The following is a 23,865-nucleotide window of genomic DNA, read 5'->3' as shown; positions in this document are numbered from 1 at the left end:
TGCGCTAGTTTTCAAATTCAAATATTTCTCTTCGAAGGAACATTCTATCGCTCTTGACTGAGCTGCGCGAAGATTTATCTCGCGTAGCTCTGACCGCCGACCAGTCAGCCGCAAACCAAGGTTCGTCAAGCACATTTCCTGTTCTCACGCATCGAAACTCAGTTTATTAGTTATATTTTTACATATTATATCATCTTGCGCTGGACCCTCGCTGAAAGAAATACAGACCGAGACATAAACGATACGGTTTTTCATAATTTGAAATGGCTTTTTATATTTCATGATGATACCTACAAATTATATGTATGTATGCGTGTATATTATATACCGTGTATATTTATATATCCTATTATTTACAAATGATACATAATTAACATTATATCGCTACGACGCGACGAGGTAAGCATAAAGGCGTAGTTACGGTACATACAATGTTGCGGTAAAAAATAACCCGCACAAGGCACTGATAAAGTAAAATGGACACGTCATGACTGTAACATTTAGTGCGTGAGGTAAAATATTGATGATTTTACGTGGAAGCATATAGTTCCTAAATATTATGTATATAAATATTACAGAGCATGTGAGGGTAGGACATCGTAGTTCGGTAAAAAAAAAAAACAAAAAAAACAGTAATATAAATGTATAAAACGAACCGACAGTATTACGATATTAATTATAAATAACACGTCACAGAACAACGTAATGTGCTTATTTTAATATATTATATTATATTTTAAACTATATGTGTAGGAAAGCAGGAGTACATGTTGCGTCGCAATCGTTAGCCTCATCCCAGCACTGCGAAAAATAAAACAATTAAGCGTGCGCTTTTTCGGTAAAATTAAAGTCTTTGATATACGTGTATAGGTATGCCATGTAACCGACGCAACACAATGTAGAACGTTGCTACCTCACCGTAACGTTTCTAACACTGTAATTTTACGTTTCAAGTTTTGAAGAATTTTGCCTATCTAGAATTGCTTTTCGCATAACTGTAACTGATTTCAACAATTTTAGAAACTGTACAATTACTTATAGGTATAGAGTGGCTGTGAAAATAATTGCTGTATAGTAAAAAAATCTGGTAGCGCGCACGTGTAAACATTTTACGTACAATTAAAATGATAAAACGACCCAAAATATGACACTTCTCAAAAACTTAAAATTCCTGACAAAATCGTGGCCACTTCACAAGTATGGTACTGAACGATGTGCCTAGGAACAGCTTAGATACAGTGTGGTCGGTTTGCGAATTAGATGGCGCGGATTCATACTTGGGTTTCCCCATTCGTAATCTTTTATGTAGGTATATAATGACGAACAGTGGACGGAGCATCTCGTGATACACCTTAAGCAGCTCGCATAGCACCGTCTTCACCTTCCTCTGCATTTCCGTCCTCATTGTCATCAGCTTGCTCGCCAGGCTCTGGAGGACGTGTCCATCTGGAACGTTAATTTTGACCTTGAGTCATTTGTTTTCTTTTGATAGAATAGTGTATTTCGTAATTAAAAATAATACTGAGCACAATTCACTGACCTGATTAATGTCTCCGGCGATCTGTAGAGGAATATTAACTTTGCAAATAGATCCTCCTCTAGGCATAGTTCCCCACTTTCTCGCACCAAGTAAATATCCAGACAGAGACGCAGTATGCGATCAACATACGGAAGGTCTTCAAACATTATTTTAGGTGCCATTTCGCTTACGTTTCTCCTGAGCATCTGACTGACGAGAATGACGGCTGTTGTGTACAGGCCAAGGATTCTGAAGACAAAAAAATTGTACATATTTGGATGTCTTAAGCAATGGTGATGATGATTCCTACCCAACTCCAGAGATGAAACTGAGCTCCTTTGGGAATGCTTTGTCATTGAAGAGTAGCATCATGATATTTTTACAATCGTTTTCTGGAATCTTTTCGAGGTGTTTCGTGTATATAATATCAGTGCAGTCCTCGTTAACTATCCACCATTTTTGAGGAGCGCAGCAATTGAAGTTTCCCGACAGCATTAACGTTACATTCCGATACAAGTAATCGGTGTTGGTTTCATCTTCTAGAACTAAAATCAACCGGTTACAAGGTTACCATAAATTTTGTTCGAAAATCTCATGTTCTGTTTGGTACATTTCTTAAGGTTGGTAAACGAACAATTAAAAAACACTTCACCTATATCTGGAAAATTCATAAGCTGTGGCACAACATCCGTCAGTCTATTGGTGACTTTAAGGAACTTTGGAAAAGCGTAAGACAACGTGATGGTCTCTGAGGAAACGCTGCTTCCATCTGTAGTTTGGTTTTGCAATGTGAGCATCCTCAACAAAGCCAACCGCAGGCGATTTGGCTGCCCGTCAATCATGGCAGGTAGCTGTATATCGTGTGGTGTGGTCGCTATTTCGCTAGCATCTTTTACATCTGTTTTCCTGGCCACAGACCACTCAACGTGCACCGTGACTGTAAGTGATGAGTTAAGTTCTGCTTTGAGCCTAAAAAAACAGAACTCATAATTAGTGCCAAGTGAATATCAATAATACACAAAAAGCAAATACATCATCAAAATTAAAACCTGTCCAAATCAGGAGGTGAAATTGCCCATAGCCGCCTTGATGACGCACCCAACCTGACTGCTGCCACGTCTGAGTGAATATAATTTTCAAGGAATGTTGTCGCACTGCGATCACTCGAATACTGATGCTGGAGCTCAGTGAATTCTGCATCACTATATGTAGTTATGGAACTATTCTGGGCAGACATGGCATAGATTGGTTCGTAGGAGCCGATGCGCAGTTTCATTGATACCTCATAGGGTATGTTCGACACTCCAACAGTGCCTCCAAGAGCGAACAGAAGTAGTGGGAACCAAATTATTCCAATCATGAGGAAGAGGGCTATCCCACCAGTCAAATATTTGCTCATTTGCTGCTTCTTGATACCTCGTGGTTGTGGAAAATCCGTTTCCACACCCCTCATACACTGGCAAAGGAATCGTTATTGGTTAAAATTGCGGAAAAGTAATTCTGGCTACTAATAATTTGAATGAATTAAAATTCTGGTATGACGAATTCTGAAACCATTCATGCATACATTTAAAAATTTGCTACTTCTTTCTTCACTTTTCTCTGTTTAAATGATCGATCAAATTTATTTTACCAAATAATGAAAATTTCATAGAAACCTTCTTTGTCATTGTTTAGCATGATTCAGCTATTAGGATACTCTACATTGACATTTGTTATTATCAACGACAATATAAAATGATACAATAGCTTTACAGTCCAATCCCGTATAATGTTAGCATATTAGCATATTATATAAAATGTAAGTATACAAAATCCCAGGGAAACCTAAAGCAGATTTACCAACAGGCATGGTTGTAAGCATTCTGTGTGCCAATGTATTTTCATATGTTAGATGAGTGGTTATAAAGAGATGTAAGATTTGAGCGAAAAATAATATTTGGGTATAATTAAACTTTCGTATTGCCTGCCTGCTGTGACTTAACATTGTTAGCGCAACTGAATATGTCATTTGAAATTAATGCTTTGGTGATAAGCTTGTATAGACACGTAGAGCAGGGGCAAAAGTAAAACTTGAGATTCATACTATGGGTACAATACTTATTGAATGTAATATATCCAATGATCAGAGCAGAGCTACAGGCATTACGGTGAACAGGATAATTACCTTTACCTGTAAATTGAAAGGATGACGTCTGAAATATGTTAATAACTAAAACAAGTCTGCAAGATTCTGGTGGATGACTTGTGAAAAATATCGAATTATTATGGACACCAAAACACCACATTTCTAATTTAAACACGTAAGATCTCACCTTAAGTTGGTAAATGCTAGCAAAAATATCTTCCATCTTAAACCAATCCATGATGGTCATTGATGTATCAGTCCAGATCCAGTCCATGACAGCTCGTAATTCAAAAAGAAATGGAACTATCATAAATCTGCCAAATAAAGCATGGGGTCAATCACTGAATAGAAAGCAAGAAGTATCCAAATTGTTTTTATACAGCATTCGATTCCTTACTTACAGTTTGAAGAGACAATAATTGACGATGCTGTACTTTTTACATAAAAAGTTTCCAAGTATGCGAGTAGGATAGCCAAGACGCAGTTGATATGCTGCTAGTAGCAGGTAGAAACATTTCACCATATACCAAATTTGTGGTGGTAGCTTTTCGTTGAATTGCCTGTACATCATAAGTAGAATGGTAAGCAGATGATTAGAACACGTTTAGTACCCGTAGTTTAATATTTTTAAAACGCATGAAAAGTACCTCTCAGTGACACTTGGCAATATGAAGAACATCCATATGTGAATGCCTACAACTAGACAGTACTGGAAAATCAATTTTCCAAGAATGTATTTCCGTAAAAAGAGCGCTCGGTCAATTACAATAAGTGCAAATTGTAGTAGCAGCATTAGCAGGAATGGCATCGGCACTCTGTTTTCAGATAGATATGCTGTTACTCCACCATCTCCTTGTTGAGTCTAAAATTTAAAAATCCTGAAATTAACGGCCCTGAGTAACAGAATTTTATGCTGTTCTTAAATCTTTACACATACTCCGAATGCTGAAAACCCAAAGATAATCAAGAGAAAGTTGAAGAAATCACAGAAGAACATGTATGCATATACATTGGTCTTCTCTTTCCCATCAGCGTTCAGTATGTTCTCGAAATATACCTTCATTGGTTCCAAGTACTTCTTGGCACTGTAAATTGCAAAATGGTTGAAATATAGTATAATAATTGCTATTTACGAACCAAAAGTATTGTGTATCTTTCGAAATAAAGACCTTTATTGTCTTTCAGCAGTTCATTTGAAAAACTTACGTCATGCCAATCGCCGTGGTTAAATTTTCATCACATGGATCAATTTCTTCTGTACGAATAATGAGAGTTCTATCATTATCCCCAGCTACCAAGAAAAGATCTCTTTCCTCTCCTGATCTTCTCAAACTTTCTCTACGTATCTGATTATTGCTAAAACACACACGTGACGTTAGTATCATGATTATGAATGTAGAAAGAGGAAGCCGTAATAGAGAAAATATCGTACTCTTCGATTAAAACATCCTCTGTTCGGACGACAGATTGTTCTCCTTGTCCTCTATCACCCACAGTTGGCGTCTGAGTCCTGTCTGCCATCAGATGAGACGGAATCACTTTTCGTGGCTTTGGCATTGAAGTGTTCCATTGGCCCAAAGATTTCAGCATCAGTCTATTCAAAATAAAATTTTTAAAAATTTATAATTAGTTCAAAAACACTAAGACCAGTACAGCCGTATATATACTCATGATAAGAAGATTTTTGAATGTCTTGTTTTCATGTCTTTTATTCCTTGTATTCTCTAGCAGATTCAGATGTTTAAACCCAAGCACTATTCACGAAGAAGTCAATCTGAACCTACCTGTGAAAGAAGACGATGAGCAGTATCAGCAAGTCCCATAGTGCATAGTTTGATTTTCGCTCGATGCCTATTATTCTTGGAGTAAAGAAGGGCTTATTGGAGGAGGCTATACCCTGGTTCCATGGGAGAACCGTGAATTGAAATACACATTTTATGATCACGACAATCTGAAAGACAATTGAAAATATAATTGAAATTAACGTGCAATGAGGTGAGGAAAAAATCTTAAAACTGACCTCAGTGTAGGCAATCAGAGTGACCCAGAAGGTTTTTGAGGGCCTTGGTATTGTAAGGGTTCCCCAGAGAAATACCATTAATGGCAGTGGTAAAGATAGAATGGAAGCATTCTTAATCTGATGAAGGAAGACCATGAAGTAGCACATCAGGTTAGAGTGAGCTAATATCACAAACCACATTGAAGCCAATAGTTGGATTATCGGTGGTTGATCCTTTTCAGATAATTCTGCCTGACCTTCATCTGGATGCGATACAGTTTGGGATTCAATGCAACTGTGAAATTATGGATTAAATTACTACACAACATGGTCATGGAAATTCATGGGATGTGATACTCTAATAGATCAACACAGATTGTTTTGTAGTGAATTTCATTTGCGATTTCCAGATAAATCATGTAATATTAACAGTCTGTATTGCTCCACGAGTCAACAATGAACACACATTTAAAGCTCGGCCAAGGAGCCAGATTTTGAAATCAGCAGTTGATTTAATGATTGACATGTTATGAAAATATTTTATCTGATAATGATTATGTAAAGTGCATTCTACAAAGTACGGTATTTACAAATTTCACTCACAAGTATACCGCAATTTATTTCAGGATTTTACAACATTACTTTTTGAAGGCAAAAGTATTCTAAACAAAATCAGCAAGTATGTGGTGTTAAAATTTCACGGGAAATGCCATTTGCAAAGTTCCCACTTTAACATCGCGCCTATTCTGATAGTATATTCTTTTATACTATGACACATCGAACAAATGCTCAAGATTTTATTAAAATCATTGGGTGAGACCTTGCATGGTGTACTTGTCAGGAAGTGGACAAATATATAGATATTTACAGGAAGAAAAAACTACTCAATAGGTTTTGGTACAGCCAGAACCTTTTTGGAATTATGCATTTATTTTTGGAACGATATGCAAAAGAGTTGCATATATCATGTTTAATTCATTATGATTTGTATAGGTGCAATATATATGAAGAATTGCATGCAGGGAGGCGTGTGGAGTGCAATGCAATGCCAAATGTCTGCCTGAATTATTTGTACCTGGAGGAGGAGGAAGACATATCCAATCCTCGCTCCAAACTAGGCGCCAGGATACGAATGTGCGGCACCGTCAGCGAGCTCTCTTTCCTGGTACAGACAATACCACTATCGTTCTACTTTTTATCTTCACTGAGTCAGCTACATTCAATCCCCCATAAATGCAGTGAAATATATCAGGATTTACAGATCTCTCTTCATTTTGACTCATCAGCTTTTGTGATAGCTATTCTGAACTAAAGTTATTCTACCAAAGTAATCACAGTGGTGTAGAATTAAAAAATGATAAAAGATCTCAAGTTTTACACCACATGCATTTCATTCTCTACCCATAAAGTAGCAATGATTGCTGATATGAACATAGGACGTGACAAGTGTTTTTACGCTATTGGTAAAATCACAATGTATTTATTACACTAATCTGCCTCAAACTTTGATTGCCACTGGAAATTACAATCATATTTTTTATAATGTTGAATAGAGTAAGAGTACACTAAAATTAGTCAGTATGTTCCAGGAAATAGCTTGTTAAACAACACAGCAATAGCTATTACTGCTACCAAAAACTAATACCCCATTTCGGATTATTACTGAAGCAAGTTGTATGATTATATTAGCACTCAAGAGAACTTACTACAATATATCAGTTATCTGCGCATATGTTGAGCTACATTCCATCGAAAGCTACAAGCATGCATAACTAAAGCTCCTACCTATCTTCGAGGCTACGAGGTTGACCCTCAGGTCGGCTGCCCTCTTCAGATGTTTCATCAGTGTTGTTGCCGATCGTCGATGTCGAAGATCTGTCGGAGCGAGCACATTTATCTACCAGCTGTTAGCCTAAGGGGCGTGGATCAAGCAACAGCTACAGTATTGTACAGCCATCGCGTGATTACATTCTCACTTCATTCCCTAATTTTGCAACACTATGCGATAGAGGTAGAACAAACAGACTTTGAATTTTAGCAAGTCACGTGGTAATGATAAAATTAGTTTCTGTTTCAACTGTTCACAATTTTGTTCGTGTCTATACTGATGTGTTTATACTGTACTGTAATTACTGTTTGCAACTGTAATGGTAATTCATGGGTGGATCTTTTACATTATCTACGTTTGTTTATTTGAATATTTGTATAAAATATCCATACAAGCTACTAGGATGCTAGACTACTGACCTACCAGGCTACAAGACAACGATTAGATACTTACGCTTGTTGGGTTTTAGTTATTGGTTGCCATATTTGACTGATTCCCAAACGTGTACCGGTTCTGAAGTCAGGTTTTTGCTGGAAACGTCGACAAAAACTGTAGCTTGTGAAAGATGGTCGGCTGAATTATTCAAAGAATAAAAGATGGAGACAAAAACGTTGCCTGGAAATGTGCAACGTACAAACCTTTAAGTTCTTTTTTTCTTCAGTCAAAACCTTTCGTATGTATCGATAGTCCTGTGAGTAAATATTCAAGTGTTTTGTCATGGACACAATGGCACTGTTGATAAACGCCCAGACAAACTTGAAGTATGTGGCAAGCGAAATTTTCTTCTTCTCTTCTACATTCTCATCTTCGTCATCTGAGGGAATAGAAGTCCTTGTAAGATCATCCGCCCTCATTTCCCTCTCTACTGCCTCCTGGTCTGCCGAATCTATACCTCCAGCATCATCCCGATGCTGTAAAATATAAAACTGAATTAATATAAAGAAAACATTTCAAATTTGTACCAGTAGAGATTGTTAATGCAAGTAGAAGTAAATTATTGCTAGCGTGGCTGAAAAAAAGAAAAAGAAACTAATTACGAAAGAATAACAAATTTTTGTGTGTTCAATTAGTTCACTACGATTCTTTGATGGTAGCAGCATCATACTCTGAGCCTTGCGTGTAATGTACTTACCAGCAAGTACTTTCAATGCATACGCGTTTCCGGTAGAGCAAAGAATCACAGTGTTAAGCGAACCTTGAGTATCAGCGATAGTAATTGTAGTGAAAAGAAGAAAGTGACGTGGAGGAGATGGAGAGAGATAGTGAGAGAAAATGAAACTTAAGCATGACATAGGCTGGGAATGATTATGTAATGTCATGCAGGTTTTTGAAGGGAGTCTCACGTCAACAGGTGCGGCAGTATCTGTTTCAGAGCGAGCACTGAGATAGGACATTGATGATTTCTTGCGAGTCATCGGTTCACTGCGTCGTCGAATTTGCAGAGCATCTTGAGGTGTTCCCCCGTGCAAGGCGACGTGCGTTGCTATCTCTATATCTGTCTTTAAAACAGTGTTCACCAACTGCAAGCACCATGACTCGTTCAATCACTTGTATCATCTTCCAGCCGAAATTAAAATCTTTTTTTACTTCTTTACTTGAAACCCATGAAATAAAGCCCTAGGGACATGCTGCGGTATCGCTAATAAAATGCGAGAGTGATACACGAATTTCTGGCTCACTGACAGACGAAGACTACCCTTTATCTCCAGAGCCTAATATTGAATGACCTGCTCTTCATAGCATTCCAAATCATACTGAATGTCATTCCCAAGGTACATTTTTTGAACGACAACAGTCGTACCAACGTTAGGTAGAGTAAGCAAACTCACCTCTGAAATGGTCATTCTGCGACCAGGTGGGTCTCGCTTTCGTTGTTTTCCTTGTTCCTTCTTATCTTCGTCATCGGCAACTAATTCACTGACGTCGTCATCATCCATATCGTCAAACATGTAGTAGTCACCGGACCTAACGGCTACATTGCCATGGAAAGAAATACAATTCGGTTAATACTGTTATTCCATGCTGTGCACCATAGAGTAGAGCATGCAATTTGTACATATTTACAACAGAATCTTGTACATTGGAAAGAATTTACTTATGAGTATGCTTCCTTAGCTGTGGATATATTGATCGTCACACTTTTCAGAAAATCTGACAATAATCTGACTCAGTTTGTACACAAATTATATTGGAGTACTGGATGGTTGATGGAACATCGTAGAGTGGGCTGGAAGTGGAGCTGGGATAGGATCTAGTAAAAAATTAATAGTAAGCAGATAAATAGAATTTACCCTCTCTGTTAGTCGTTGGAGGACGACGTCTGTACAATGGTCGCGATCCTGGATAGAGTAAATCTGATAAAAACACATAAATTAAATAATATCTGTCAAAGCTGAAAAAAAATCATAAATTTATTTACACAAATAAAACAGATTGGCGGCATAAGAATCTATATAAAATACAAAAGTTCAAGTGCTGTAAAATTGTTAAAAGAAACTTATGCTTCCTGGACTCAGTTAAGGTAAAAGGAGGGTAAAAGGGGTTGAAGGTGCCACGAGTAAAAACATACATTCAATTCTACTATATGTGCTGCATATAAGCCCTTATGTACAGGAGCCACCAGCTGCAGGCAACATATGATCTGTTTATAAGGTTACAGGTATGATGTGAGTGCGGGGATCGTGACGTCGTTGAGATGATGGACTGCCTGGGGGTGTGAAGATTTAACCAAGGTGGTCCAACAAAGCTGGACTGACGACGATGTCTTGTAGTCGACGCTTGCTGATCGGCACGAGTTTGGTCATAAGGCGGGGGTGAGAATACGGGAAAACTTTCCTCAGGGGATGGGCCACGAGGATTGAGTTCACTGCTAGGAGGAGAACCAAAGGAAATACGAGTCGGTTCGAGGTAACCCTCCAATGAGACAGTCATTATAGCAGAGTTTGGGGTGGGCGCCTGCAATAGAGATGCAGCCCTTGGTGTTAGCGGAGCTGGTTCATCTTCATCAATCGGGGTCTGATAGCCCTGAGGTGGTGTATGCCCTGACGATACACAAGAACTTGCACTCGGCGAGCGTGCCAAGGGTGCAGTCCCGTCTTGGGTACGCAGGAAATAGAGATCAGTAATGAAAGGTTACGATTGCTATCAATTATTATATAAAACAGGGTAGAGCTTGACTAATTGATTAATAATAGGAGGAGTCAGATTTTTAGAGCAAATATAAAAATGGAGCCAAGACTCACCAGCGCGATGCGAAACTGGATCTTTGTAAACGGGGCCCATTATTTTCTTTTGACTCGCTTTGATCTTGTCCATTTTGAATTTAAGTTTTTCTAATATTGTTTTTTCCATTGACTCTTGTTTTTCTATTCTCTTCTGGTGCAACTCTTCAAGGAGTTCGGCACCTCGAGAAGCTAAGATACTCATTGCTTTGGTCTCATCTACGATATGGAAGAAGTAATAGCTCTTAAACAGGCGCTTTTGCATTATCAGAAATGCAAAGCACAATGCATCCCAAACCATTCCAATATCCTCCCTTGGTACTTGACATTTGTCCTCTCCATTAGCTCCAGGTACGTTACTCTTAAATTTCTTCAGGCATGCAATACCCAGAAGTTGAACAAGCCAACAGGCAGATTTCTCGATCTAGTGCAATGAAATGCTAGATATGTAACCACTTCAACAAATGTATAAATGATAATATAGGTAAATACTGGACCGACCTCGTTCATGTATACACATCCAATCCCTTGTAACATTGTCTTTAGCATGATGACTGTGATGTTATAACCAATCAAAACGTTCCACCATTTCAGGATAGTTCTTATCGGACGAAGATAGAAATCACTACCTTGCCAAAGGAACATAAATGCTCCAACCAGGTATCCTAACGAGAAGAGATTGGTTCTGTTGGTACCAGCTAAGAACATGATGGACAGTGATATCCAGAGCAAGCTGGAGAGTACTCCTCGCTTAATGACGTCTAGCCATGTATGAGCGTGTGACACAAAATCCCCTACAGGATTAATAAAATGTGGCTTCTCCATATCCATATACACGCTGTAATTATGACCAGCAGAATATTCTTCACCAGATTCTTTTTGCGACGCCTCGATATAAAAGACCAGTCGTTGGCGAGTGATCATGAGAAGGAGGAAAAAGTCACCTAAAACAGTATCATGTGACATTTGAATATATTCATAACGAACTGGAATATTCGTTAACTTACAAAGAAGTTTTTTCGGATTAGGTGGAAAGTCTGGGTCTGGAAAGAACATCCACTCCTGTAAATCACGAAGAAACTCTGATTCATGCCACGGATAATCTGTAAATAGAGCATACTTTTAAATTTCTACAAGTATTGGGTACCTCCAAAACTATACTGTAATTTAGAGAAACACTCACAAATGCAGAGCCAAGGTGGTGGAGCAACCACAATGAAATATTGTATGGGTATGATCAGAATACCAAAGCACTGAAAAATCGGCCATAATTTTGACAACGTGGGTCTGCGGCAGCAGTACAAAAACCCTAGCCAAACTGCGTAGAGTACGGAATAAAAGTCAAGTCTGGTGCTGATAAGAGCAATTATTGCTATAAAACAGAATTCAAGACCAAATTTATAAAAACCGTAGTTGAACAAAAACTTCAGGCACTCAATAATTCCCATATCTGCGTCTTTCCTTGTGATACTTGGGAACATGATCATTGGAGTTTTCAAAGAGAGGCCTCTCATCTGCCTATAGAACATTTGTCGCACTAAAATGATTCCTCGAAACGTAGTTACAGTTATTATGCCAATGTATCCCTTCAAGAGTATAGGCAGCCTGTTTGGTAGCTCTTTCCTCATTCCTATCCATTCTGCAATATTATAGATTGTTTCATTCGAAGGAAGTGGCGAGTCATTACCAGATCCATTGTTCTGTGGAAACAATACAAATTGTTATTTTCACGTAATTAACAATTCAAAAGATATAGGGTAGTCTTACTTACTGTACAATTCCTATCATAGCTGTTATGGCTGATGTATTCTATTTGATAGAGCATTTTAATGACCATCAGAACTGCTATAGTCGCGGTCATTACCTTGATTGCAGCTATTTGTATGCTCTGTCGAAGATTTATCGCTATGACTATTGTGAGGACAAACAGGAAGTGAATTGCACATACCTGCCAAAGATACAGAGTTTCATTATTGTAATAACCGCAGCAGTACATTGAGCGAAACAAAACTTACATCACTGACACAGAGCAGCATCATTGAAGAAAATATAATTTTCTCCATGTGAATTTCCAAGAATAACCAACCGTGGTTATAGAAATTGTGCAAGCGCTTCAGAGCTTGTCGAAGAAGTGCCTTTTTCTCCATCTTTGACATTCCTGTAATTTCCAACTTTGCGTTAGTATCACCTCTATTGAAAGTAACAAAGTTATACATACGTTTCAGCTGCTTTAGTGTGTACATTGATCTTGGTATCTGTTCTACATCAGCAGCAGCTGAGGTCTCTGCTTGAGGTTCATCTATCTGATTTTGGCTGATGTCTGGCCCTACCGCAGGCCTGTAATAAATTGAAATTAATTTAATTTGACAAAAAAAAAATCAATACTCCACATATTTATCGATGAATGTTTTTATATACCTCATTTTTTCAATATCCGTTACGTTCAAAAAGTCTTGGTGAAAATAGTGCATCTGCACGACGGTGATTATGACAAAAAACGTAGGGGTTAGTAGACGTACAAAAAGGTCCTTTGTCTCATATGTTTCTAAGCCTATGTCCTTCTGTCTGGAAAAGAAATATACAGGATATCTTACTTGCACCTAATACACAGAACAACATAAATTTATTGAATAATTTTCAATCTGTAATCCACTTACAAGTCTTTGTCAACCTTTATATATGTCCAATAATCATCAAATTTGTGAAACTGGTAGGTATAGACAAGAATGAGCATAATGACGGAGTATGCAATAACAGTGATCCAAAATCCATACATCATTCGTCTCCAAGCAAACCATGATATCTGAAAATCATAGTAATGTTTATGAATTGCTTAGTTCGGGTGAAAATTCTAAATGCCCGTGCATCCATAAGAGATAAAATTTTTACCTGGAAAGTGATGACGAAGACGAGGAATAACGACATGTAGATGATTCTAAACACAGTCATGCGTTCACCGGTTATACCACTGGTGAATAACATGATAGCGACAACAGCAATCCAAAATTTCGTGAGTATCCGTTGAATTAATGATCCAACATTTTTCATAAATTTACTTCTTATCTCCGGCATCTCTTGTTGCATCGCTGTTGTTGCTGTCGAGACAGATACATGAAGAGGAGCTACCATGTCTCGTAACGCAGACGATCGACGTTGTTGCTTTCGTTCCACCATGTATTGTCTCATTGTTATCCAAAACATAGTCGTATAAAGGCACTGTGAATAAATTCATTATATGAAGTAGTAAAATTTTTCTCAATTGCATGAGAACTAGCATACCATGTCAAACATAAGCTATCTCACTCTAGAACCGCATTGTAATTTGTAATGAAAAAATTAAATATCACCTTTACAAGGAGATGCCAACTATGCAATTCATCAGTTTTAGTAAATCCAATCTGCGAGAGTTCAACATCATAAATCATATCTGGTAGCTCATCCTTAGTTAGGTTCAAATTAAATACGAATTGCGTGATTAGTAGCAAAGTTGCATATATGACGATGAAAGGAGAGCACTTCATCATCCATGATCGCTTGTTTGGCACCATCCATAATATTATTGCCCACAATAGCAGAACAAATGTTGTCCAACTGTGATATGTTATACTCCATGCCTGAAATATGGATAAATCTATGAGTTATCATTATGCTAATGAATGATATCACTTTTTTCGCACTGACCATCATGACGATATTTGTAGCCAAATACGATGACTGAATGATAAGTTGAAATATTGCATAGAATGCCATAATAACTTGTTCAAACACTCCAGGCTGCTCTTCTGTGGCCCCTGCAAGTGAAGGAGTGTCAAAAAACGTAATATTTTCAGTTGTTAATATTATATCACAGAAGTTTAAAATCGATCATCGCAGTGCTTACCTTCACTCATCGACTGCATTTGAATACTGTCATCGTGATGCCCGTCTTGAACAATGACGCTACCCGTTGAATCTTGAAGAAGTCCAGCCCGTCCAGAACCAAACCGCATCAGCTTTGGGGTAAATCTCGATTAGAAAGATTTGATTTGGTAGTTTATTCCAATGTCTAACTACAAGAGGTAACATTCAGAATTGATTGAAAAAAGTGAAGCTTGTTTCATGTTCCGTTATAAAAACGTGGTTATATATATGCAAGTACGATTATTGTTGAAACCACTACATGCATGCTTGAACCAAGCAAATCAAGCATTTTTGAAACATGGTAAAAATGTATGTACATATGCTGGTATCGTATCTTCTTGTTCCCAGGCACCAAATTAACGGAAAGGAGATAGATTTGAGATTAGAACATGAGTATTATATAGTTGACAAGCTAGGCACATTAAGAAGACGGCAATTCTAGCGACAGCTTGATACGTACGGGTGTATTCTCGTCAGGCTGTGATGTCAAGGCTTGGTCGAACTCCTAAAACACGGCAAACTAAACGTAGCAACATCCAAAATCATATTAAACGTAGCAAAATTGAAAAATTACCGCAGGTACATGGCAAATAAAAATATATTCAAGGCCTAAATATATGTACAGAGAAAAAAGCCTGAAAGATATTAACGTAGGAAATGGTTGCCTCTCTCGTAGTTGAAAGTAGATTTGTATTCAATGGCGTGAGTTCAAAACGGAACACATATATTAACAAACATCGACAATGTGCGAGGCTAAAGTAAATTAATATGAAATTATTAAATCCATGCATGGCGATTGGAGGCTTTTCCTCTTACACGAGCCTTCCGTCGTGCTGATTGCCATCTTTGCGAGGGTGTTCTGCGTCTCGCCGACACATGGCGTGACAAAGGTGTGTCTAAGTTCTCCAATTTTCCACCAAATCGTGTCGATTTTTTTTCCTGCAAAGCTTTGTTAGTATAAGCAGCCGTGGCGCACAGAACCTCGTCCCCAATTAGTTATTCTTTCATGACAATAGTGCGTTTCAGAAATTTCATTAGATGCTAACAATGAGGCAGATTCTTATAAATTCCAAACAAACAAAGTTCCCGAACACTTAAGACTAGATTCAAGTATTAACTCACGTAATTCCGAAAATGAGGTAAGAAACTTACAGGTTTTTGAATGAGGAATTGCGACTGTAGTGCAAGAATGTAGTACAGCCATATGAGCCTCACTGGTTCGGTGAAGCTTACCCAGTCATCAGCTGCGACATCAACTTCTCTTGAATTGGTGCAATTGCTTGTATAGACAGGTACAAGACCAAGATAACGGGCCCAAGGACTATCTGCTGGTAGCTGTGACTGAGGCCACGGAGTTTGATACGTCAGTATTACGACCACATGTATAAGAGCGAGCACCATTACAAGCTTGCAGACTATTGCAAAGCCTCGCCTCAACTCCGTGTTGCAAGCCCACAACGTTCCAGCTCCAAGGAAGACAAGAAAATATAGTCCTCCTTCCACGGATGGCTGTAGAGTGCCAACACAGCACAATGAAAAAAGAACCATATAGGTACCCATAGTACCCAAGAAATCAATCACCTGAGAAAAGAAAGATTCAAATTATTGAACCAGCGATTTCGTTTCACCTCTGCATACTTTAGAGATCATTTTCATATTACCTTCTGTGACGGAGGTGCCGATTCTTTGGTGCTGAACCGATCGTCATCTTCTTGTTGTCTCTCATGAGTCAACCTCCGACAAAATACATAGAGGAGGACAATGGAGGGTAAGGAGACGAGCTCTGGACTGAGCCAGTAAAAAACCATCCATGTTGTAGCACTGTCAAGTCTTACAAGACCGAAGTGTCTTAAGATTGTCTCTAAGAATTCGCCTGAAAGAGGGTCATGATTGCGGGTTCAATTAATGAATATTATTAAGGATATTATCACAATCGAGGTAAAAAATCGAAGTGTTGTCATACATGATTGTAAATTCTTCATAGTACGTACAATCTTTCAGGAAGTGCCCATAGGGTTGTAGGGCCAACAGCACAAATTGAAACGTGATTTGTATGACGGCTGTTAGGAAACACAGACCCATTGCGATGATTAAGTAACGACCGGTGTGTCCATTCATCGTTTTGCTGGATGGTATCGGCACCATGGGCAGATACAACATCAGAGCCAAGTAGATGACAGATAGTCCCGTAGGCCTCCATACCGCACCTGTATAATTATACAAAATTGATGCATATGAAATTACAAATAACCATACATCATACTGCGTTCAAATCAATCATTTATCTTAACATTGATTTGGTTGGATTTATAGGTATCACATGTAATGTACCCCTAATGGATGGCAACCAAACATGCTTTAGTGAACGATGGGTGGTAGCTACATCCGGCGAATTCACCGCATATGCAAGAGTCGAGCACTATACAGAGTTCGTAAATTGAACGAATTGATTGACACAAGAAAGTGGCGAGATTTTTTAATCACTGGTTTTAATAGCGGAGGGGTTCGTTTCGGTCTAAGAAAATCGTTACATATGGTGTTCATTTCGTTGGGCTTTACTTAGAAAGAGCTTTCGTCAGTGAAAATATGCTAGTGGCGGGGGGGCTCAGTTGGAATTCCAAGTTTAAATATAACCGGAAAAGCTCTAACTGCAAGCGTACAAATCCTATGCCTGCTTTCGCTCCGAAGAAAACGAAGCTGCGCTTTGACGTCATATCTCGATGAACCGATCTTCGGGTCGAAACATGAAACACCATATCCAATCTATTTGCAAATGCTCATTGTTACGTACCATAAAGCGATCATTTTAGTTACTACTCGGTCATGACTATGTAATACTTCACGGCTGCGTACAAATATGGGACGTTAAAGATCGTGAAAGAATTTTCTGAGGTCATACACAGCTGTCCAAGTAATCATGCAAGAAGTCGTGCACGGGGATTCGGAGTGTGCGATAGTTTGTTCCGGCATCGCACGAACGCGATTGCGTCACGGTTAAGAATTAGGAGCGTCTCGGTCCCGCTCTACTCATCGGCGCGACGCTCCTTTCCGGGGAGAAGGAAAACGGCCGCAAGTTTGACATATTGTAAACTGCACCTAATCGCGCACATTTCCTGCTCGGTTTCAGTAATGTTGGTTCAGTACTTACAGGTACAAAATACCAATGTACTACCAGCAACGAGCAGAAGAAGCACAGCCCCGTTTATCTCGTCTGGCGCTGCACGCGAAAGCCGCGAGGGTACGAGGTCACTTTTACTTTTTATACCTGCGTCCCTGCACCTCCACACCTCGTAGCGTGTGGCTACTTATTCTAATTACTGTCAAGTGCCAGGTGAGTCGCACCTTGTACAGGTTGGGTTGGAAAAAGTCGGCGCAGCGAAGCGACAAAGATACAAGTTCAGCTTCATAGGCATTGTAGCAAGTGTATACTGTACTGTGTGTTCTGTAACAATATTATCACTGCTCTTCATTTCTTTCGAAAGGATAATACTAGTTTCGGTTTTTTAAGAACACGCGATATGCACAATGTTTCAACCCAGCTGTCGTGCGTGTAGAGATTAAAAAATTCTAAATCACTGCAGCGCATTTTTTTTTTCTTAATGACGTAGCGTTATTTGAACATTGCACTTGTTATCTAAGCTTGAAGAAGAAGAAAGAGAAGAAAACAAGAAGTAGAAGAAGTAAAGGAAAAAACATAGAGTTTGGGAGATACCAACATGAGTAAATCCGCGTGTACCCACGTGTTTGACGTGCATACCTAATGCACATATTCGTGATACACACGCATACCCATATCTGTACTTATATATAGTACGCTATAACAAGAAGTAGGTTTGTCATACGTGAGAGAGTGTGGCCTAAATTTTAAACGAAAGGTCAGAGCGCTTGGGATTCGACCCATGACCCGTAACACCCCTGAAAACCTCAAGAACACGCTAGTCTATATGGTAGAATTTGAATCACGCAAAAGGGCATTCTACCGCCGCACTTTTTCACCCACAAATGTACCCGTCCGTCCCTACTTTTTTACCCTCTATCAGCAGGTTCCATCGAGCTTGTTAATTCGACCCAACAATGAAACATTTTTAAAGTACAGGTCTAAGGAAAGGGAGCAAAGGCACGGAAGCGGGGAAGAGCGAAGTGTCGGATTACACAGAGAATTGAGGCGTGCTCCGATGTATAATGATTGTGTACAGTGTAAACAAATGGCCATACCGCATCGAGTACCACATAGCTGCACCTATAGCTACGCCTATGTTTATACAACCGGGTGTCAACCGCCGAAATCTGACCGGTAGAGGGAGAGCTGGGGAGAGGTCACGGGGTCAAGGAGGTCGCGAGTCGGTTAATTATATATCTCGGTCGGGTCTAATTGCGTTATCTGTTGTTCCATTCGCACTCGGCGTCCGTCGGTTTGTAACTTCTGCAAAGGCCGCGAATAACGGCACTACACGCGGGAATTGTTATCAGAAATTATTGTTGGACTGTCACCGTGCGTGTATCCGGAACTGGTGAGTCGAGTTTACGTCATAAATAATAAACCACAGGGTTTATTTTTGTAACGTAGAAGGTGATATCACCGTGTTACTCCGGCCAGCTGGTTGGCTGTCCCGCACATTCTTATAGTTTCTCTTTTAATTGATTTGTTCGCAAATTCTTTACTACAATGTGTATATCTACCTTTACAACCGATCACAATGCGTATTTATAATAGTAACAGGTATATAATTTCGTACTTCAGGTTGTTCTAGCGTTAAATTTTATACGAAAACGACTACCGACGACCTGTACGTATACCTATACGAGCATACAGATGAGAGAAGCTCGTAAATGAGAACTCGTTTCCAGCTATATCAAATGCCTTGTAAAGGATTCTATCAAAATGCGCAGCCTTGACTTTTCGCTCACGATTTTCAATCCACTGTTCTGAGTAAGTCAACTCGTTCCCGTCTGAATCACCTTTTCCCGTAAATCGTACAGTGACAATGAAGACTATACACTTTTAAAGTCATAAAATATAAAATTCGTACCTTAGTCAGATTCATAAATCACAGGATGCGTCAAAGTTTTGAAGGTGAACGAAATTGTTTTTAAATGAAAAAAAAAAAAAAAATCAATCCAACAACTCATATGTTAGTCGGACTATCAATCTGGGGAATTCGATCTTGTGCAAACTTACAAAGGGTGAGGATGACCGGAAGGACGACCCGAAGGAGGACGACGTTCAGCCAATACTTTCCCATGTCGATTTTCCCGGCGTCGCGCGGTGCAGCCTTTCCCTGTCAATGCTCTCCTGCTGTCGCTGCTACCCCTGCTGACCTGAAGACAATCATGCGAAATATGTGTAAGCAATGTGGGACTCAAACGTAGGAAATAACCGAGTGATGGAACGTATAAAGTAATAGTTTGCGAAGTCATTGTCATTTTACACTCGAACACGTTGCCAATCCTATATGGTGGTAACATATTCATTCTCGCATGCTGTTTTAATTATTTAATTTTTCAATGCTGCACACATATACATATATACCTATCCAACAAGGCTCTCGAGAATATTACAAAATTGATGTTTGAAAATATTTAAACATATTGGAAAAATTGTGGACTACAGATCAAAAAATACTAGGGTCAGAACGACTTTTTTATATTTCAGTGAAATATCTACTAGCAAGAAAATGCAAAGTAAATAGTGCGTTAAAAGTTTTGATAAGAATCATAATTTTTCTTGTCTTCGCTTATATTACGTTTTTATCGTACTCGTTCATAACATTCGTCCGAACGCACGGAACTCTAAAAAATACCGATCGGTCGTTGAATTTATAACTGCAACCAGCAACATTACTGCAACACTACTGCACAGTAATAAAACTTGACATACTTAAAATTTTCAAAAAGAAAACTACGACGTTTTTTAATCTTTAAATCCAAACAAATGATTAAACGGTTTCCCTGTTACCTCCAATCCTACAAGCGATATATCAGCTTGTAATACTCCGTGTGTACACTATACACACGATATAAAGTTGCAATTGAACGACTTGATGCCATTATAGATAGAAGCGCGACCGACGGATAACCGATGCGTACTAGTTAACGGCGAAAACGACCAGTATATTTATACATGAACACATAATTTACGATAAAACACCCTGCCGTGTCTATCATCAACCTAATCGTTACATACATCGCGTTTCGCGGTCTCGTAATTAATTACGTGTGTATACACGCGTAGTTCCTGCGTACACGATCGGCGGTGATAAAATTCCGGCTCGTTTGGAAATCCGCCAATCTCCCAGGTGGGTGCAGCGGAACCAAGGTGCTTTTTTTTTTTTATCATTCCTCCGATGCAGACAGGGGATGCCCCCTCCATCAGGGACGCGGGGTTTCCCCCGTTGACCACTTGTCCGTACAACGGACGAAGGAGAGTGAGTCGGTGCTGCAGAGACACGAAAGAAAACTAGGCCACGTCGATGGTCCGAAATTCTTTCCCCTCAACGACGGGCCTGCAGGTGTGCGTTTTGCTCTCTCGGGGTCGATTCAGGCGAACCGCGGGAGGCGGAAGGCAAGGGAGGCGGAAGGCAAGGGAGGCAGCCACTTTTCTCGTCCGTCTCCTTTCGTGATTTCGAAATTAATCGGAGTGCGCCGCGGCGACCGATAACGAACCAGCTATCCCTCGACCGATAACCCGATAACGGTCACGTATTTGACGGGCCTTCTTCCGTTATCCTGGTAAATAATATCTACTACCACGAATTTTCACAGAAATTGAAACATTTCGTATTATTTCGTATAAATTTGTAAATATGCATAGTTTTTCGTAAATAATTGTTAATTGTCGTTAAAAATTGTAGCATATTGTAGATTTTTTACTGAAAAACTATAAATTTTCAAAATCTACAAGCTTTTATTCGAAACTATGCATATTTTTAATTTGTTACGAAACGTCCCAATCCCTCTCTAAATTCCTGAAAATACCTACAAGAAATCATCTTCACCAGGGTAACCCGGCCGTTCGATTCTCCATTTTCCTACATCCTTTTACACGAGAAGAGACGGATGAATCGAATTTGGCGTAGTTATGTCGGCAAATCAAATTCAGAATTCTCAAGGAATAAGTAATTCACGTCGTCCTTGTACAGTATCAAACACATGTTTGCGCGTGATTCGAGTCCCTTTACCGATACGGTCTCTGTTCGCCGACAGGATTTTGCGGCAGTGAATGGGGTTGCTGTCCGCAGTAACATGTGCGTGTATCACGCGACCCGTGACACGCACCTTACAATTAGTACGTTCTTGCACTGACGGGTTCGTAATTAGGAGAATTATTGCACACACCCTGCCGTCCTCGTACTTGTACGATTTTCCCGCCCGTGTCCTTCGTCGCAATTGCCGTATCAGCTTGCAGACGAGTATTTCTCCTACCTACATAAAGATTTATCATTCATACACATGTTCAGACATGAGTCATGTTCGTGGATACAAATCCCTAGCTTCTTAGAACTCGATAAGATTTTACGGATTACACCTCGAACGCGAACCACTGTTCAAATACTGTAAAGAGGCGGGAGAAGTGTTACAGTATATGGAGGCGGCTTTCAATTGCGGTCGGTGACCCGCATCTTCTTTCCCGAAACTTTATTGGAACCCTCACATGTAAGTATGTAATACGTACGATGGGTGTACACCCTTATCGGTCTTACACGTATTTGTGTAGAGAAAGGACTTTAATGCCTTGAATGAACGTGTTGTAGGTTTATGCCTCATAAAGGCTGATAATGTCAATCCGGTATATTCTCCGATCTGGGTTGTAGGCGGATACAGTACTGTCGAATAATGACTCCCGCTTTTCCACCATCCGAGCAATCCAGAATTCCGTTGTCCTAAAGAGAATGCAGACATTGACTGTTCTTAAATTGGATTTTACGTATATGGAGGTTTACCGATCAGGCTGATATCTACGTATAATTGGCTATCAGTTCACTTGACGAGCGGTAAGGAATTTACTTGTAATCATTGAAAACCGATCGACTTTTTATTTTTCGAATAAATCGTTGGCGATATTATCTCAGCCAAACGCTGCTTTAAATTTCGTAACTCAAACAATAGCCATGATGTTCAACAGATGTTATTCACCGCGATTTTAATGATTCTATTCGATCCGGGCGGGTAATTGATTCGAAATTTTTTTTCACAGCGGCTCCGAAGCTTCTACAAAGCTCACGTTGTATGAATAAAATTCCGTTACGTACAACGGGAATCTCGTAAATAATAAGATAACACGGATTATTTACAGCTGACAATGAGATATTTACATGTACGTTGCAGGCTCCGTAACGAATATACGGGGTATAAAGCTGCTGGAGAGATCACAGGGAAAATAAAACACTCAATTACAGCGCTATTGCTATCAGAAGTCCGGCTAATTTCACGCTGCAGATGTCGGAGGAAGCTACGAGGTCTAGTTTCGGATCGTGAGGTTAGACCCGAATATTTTCCACATTTGAATAATTCGATAAACCAAAATTCCGCTTAGTTGTTAAACCCCCAAAAAATAAAAAACAATTTCCGAGAAGAAGAGAGGAGTGGAAAGCGTATAGTCGGCCGATAAGACTTTACACGTATAGATCCGTCAGCTGGAGGGTAAAGATTGGCGAGGTAGTTGGGGAGCCATCCCTACTTTACTTGTCAATAAGAAGCCCTTCGCGATAGGAGAGTTACGTTCCATCCTTCGTTCATTCTTTATACATCACTTCGTTTCTGTTTTTTCCATTCCGCCGGCATCGAGTGAAGCCGGGGCCGAATGACACGCGATATCGCGACCGCGAACTTTCGTATAAAATATCTCGAATAATAAGCTACTGATACAGGATGTGAGATGTGTAATCTAACACCGAAGCGAAATAAAGAACACCTACTCCACTTCGCCGGGGATCAAAGCGTCATCGCCGAGCATGCATATGCTCGGCCTATCCTCTTCTTCTACGAGGTTAAAAATCCGCTGAAAACCGCACGTTCACCGTTCCTCCTCCTCAAGCGCGTACACTTAGAACAGCTTCGCTTTGTGTTAAAAAACGAATCCCCCACGCACATACGCACATCCGCGGTATTGCACGACGACTGATCGCCAAACGTCAAGGGAGCGAGCGACGAGGCAACGACTCACGCTGAATCCGCACCCGAGATCCTCGTAACGCCATCTGTAATCAGCTGTAGTAACTGCCCGTTGACACTTGTTGCGTATTTACATCTTATTTGATAAGGATGAAGTTA

General features: G+C 39.6%; 1 protein-coding gene and 1 long non-coding RNA gene across 15 annotated transcripts; one reads left to right on the top strand and one right to left on the bottom strand.

The window, feature by feature from the left end:
• Positions 1-318: 318 nt before the first annotated feature.
• LOC124176784 (piezo-type mechanosensitive ion channel component) lies at positions 319-23,721 on the bottom strand. 13 transcript variants are annotated; one of them, XM_046558465.1, is made up of 40 exons: positions 23,511-23,721; positions 19,775-19,914; positions 16,587-16,802; positions 16,257-16,468; positions 15,748-16,176; positions 15,412-15,534; positions 14,576-14,687; positions 14,377-14,486; positions 14,043-14,309; positions 13,585-13,911; positions 13,353-13,498; positions 13,114-13,260; positions 12,914-13,032; positions 12,711-12,853; positions 12,467-12,643; positions 11,879-12,395; positions 11,703-11,798; positions 11,197-11,639; positions 10,717-11,119; positions 9,766-9,828; positions 9,304-9,446; positions 8,818-8,994; positions 8,113-8,385; positions 7,928-8,004; positions 7,432-7,521; positions 6,722-6,808; positions 5,668-5,941; positions 5,432-5,598; positions 5,080-5,241; positions 4,854-5,003; positions 4,585-4,732; positions 4,295-4,509; positions 4,049-4,207; positions 3,835-3,961; positions 2,569-2,975; positions 2,172-2,488; positions 1,830-2,064; positions 1,541-1,768; positions 1,326-1,446; positions 319-801 (listed from the first exon to the last, which is right to left on the bottom strand). In XM_046558465.1, exons 2-39 carry the CDS (start codon positions 19,836-19,838, stop codon positions 1,353-1,355), a joined length of 7,644 nt encoding a protein of 2,547 aa, XP_046414421.1. In that variant the 5' UTR covers positions 19,839-19,914; positions 23,511-23,721; the 3' UTR covers positions 319-801; positions 1,326-1,352. The 13 variants fall into 13 exon arrangements, with proteins under 13 accessions (XP_046414421.1, XP_046414418.1, XP_046414422.1 ...); XM_046558462.1 differs by having other exon boundaries at positions 319-1,446; XM_046558466.1 differs by having other exon boundaries at positions 319-1,446; positions 9,766-9,813.
• On the top strand, positions 12,760-15,151 carry LOC124176805. 2 transcript variants are annotated; one of them, XR_006869468.1, is made up of 4 exons: positions 12,760-12,872; positions 13,533-13,705; positions 14,546-14,694; positions 14,944-15,151. It is a non-coding gene; the product is annotated as an uncharacterized LOC124176805 (long non-coding RNA). The 2 variants fall into 2 exon arrangements; XR_006869469.1 differs by having other exon boundaries at positions 14,526-14,694.
• Positions 23,722-23,865: the final 144 nt, after the last annotated feature.

The sequence above is a fragment of the Neodiprion fabricii genome, chromosome 2 (assembly GCF_021155785.1).
Source record: "Neodiprion fabricii isolate iyNeoFabr1 chromosome 2, iyNeoFabr1.1, whole genome shotgun sequence".
Classification (NCBI taxonomy): domain Eukaryota; kingdom Metazoa; phylum Arthropoda; class Insecta; order Hymenoptera; family Diprionidae; genus Neodiprion; species Neodiprion fabricii.
The sequence above is the reverse complement of the archived record's forward strand: the minus strand, read 5'-3'. Positions and strand labels throughout refer to the sequence as shown.

Excerpts from the sequence above, each read along its gene's own strand:
- LOC124176784 (XM_046558462.1), bottom strand. The coding sequence starts at position 19,838 with ATGGGAAAGTATTGGCTGAACGTCGTCCTCCTTCGGGTCGTCCTTCCG. Across the intron at positions 13,912-14,042 it reads GTTGGCATCTCCTTGTAAAG|TGCCTTTATACGACTATGTT; the intron begins GTGATATTTAAT and ends ATTTATTCACAG. Across the intron at positions 13,261-13,352 it reads ATAAAGGTTGACAAAGACTT|ACAGAAGGACATAGGCTTAG; the intron begins GTAAGTGGATTA and ends TTTCTTTTCCAG.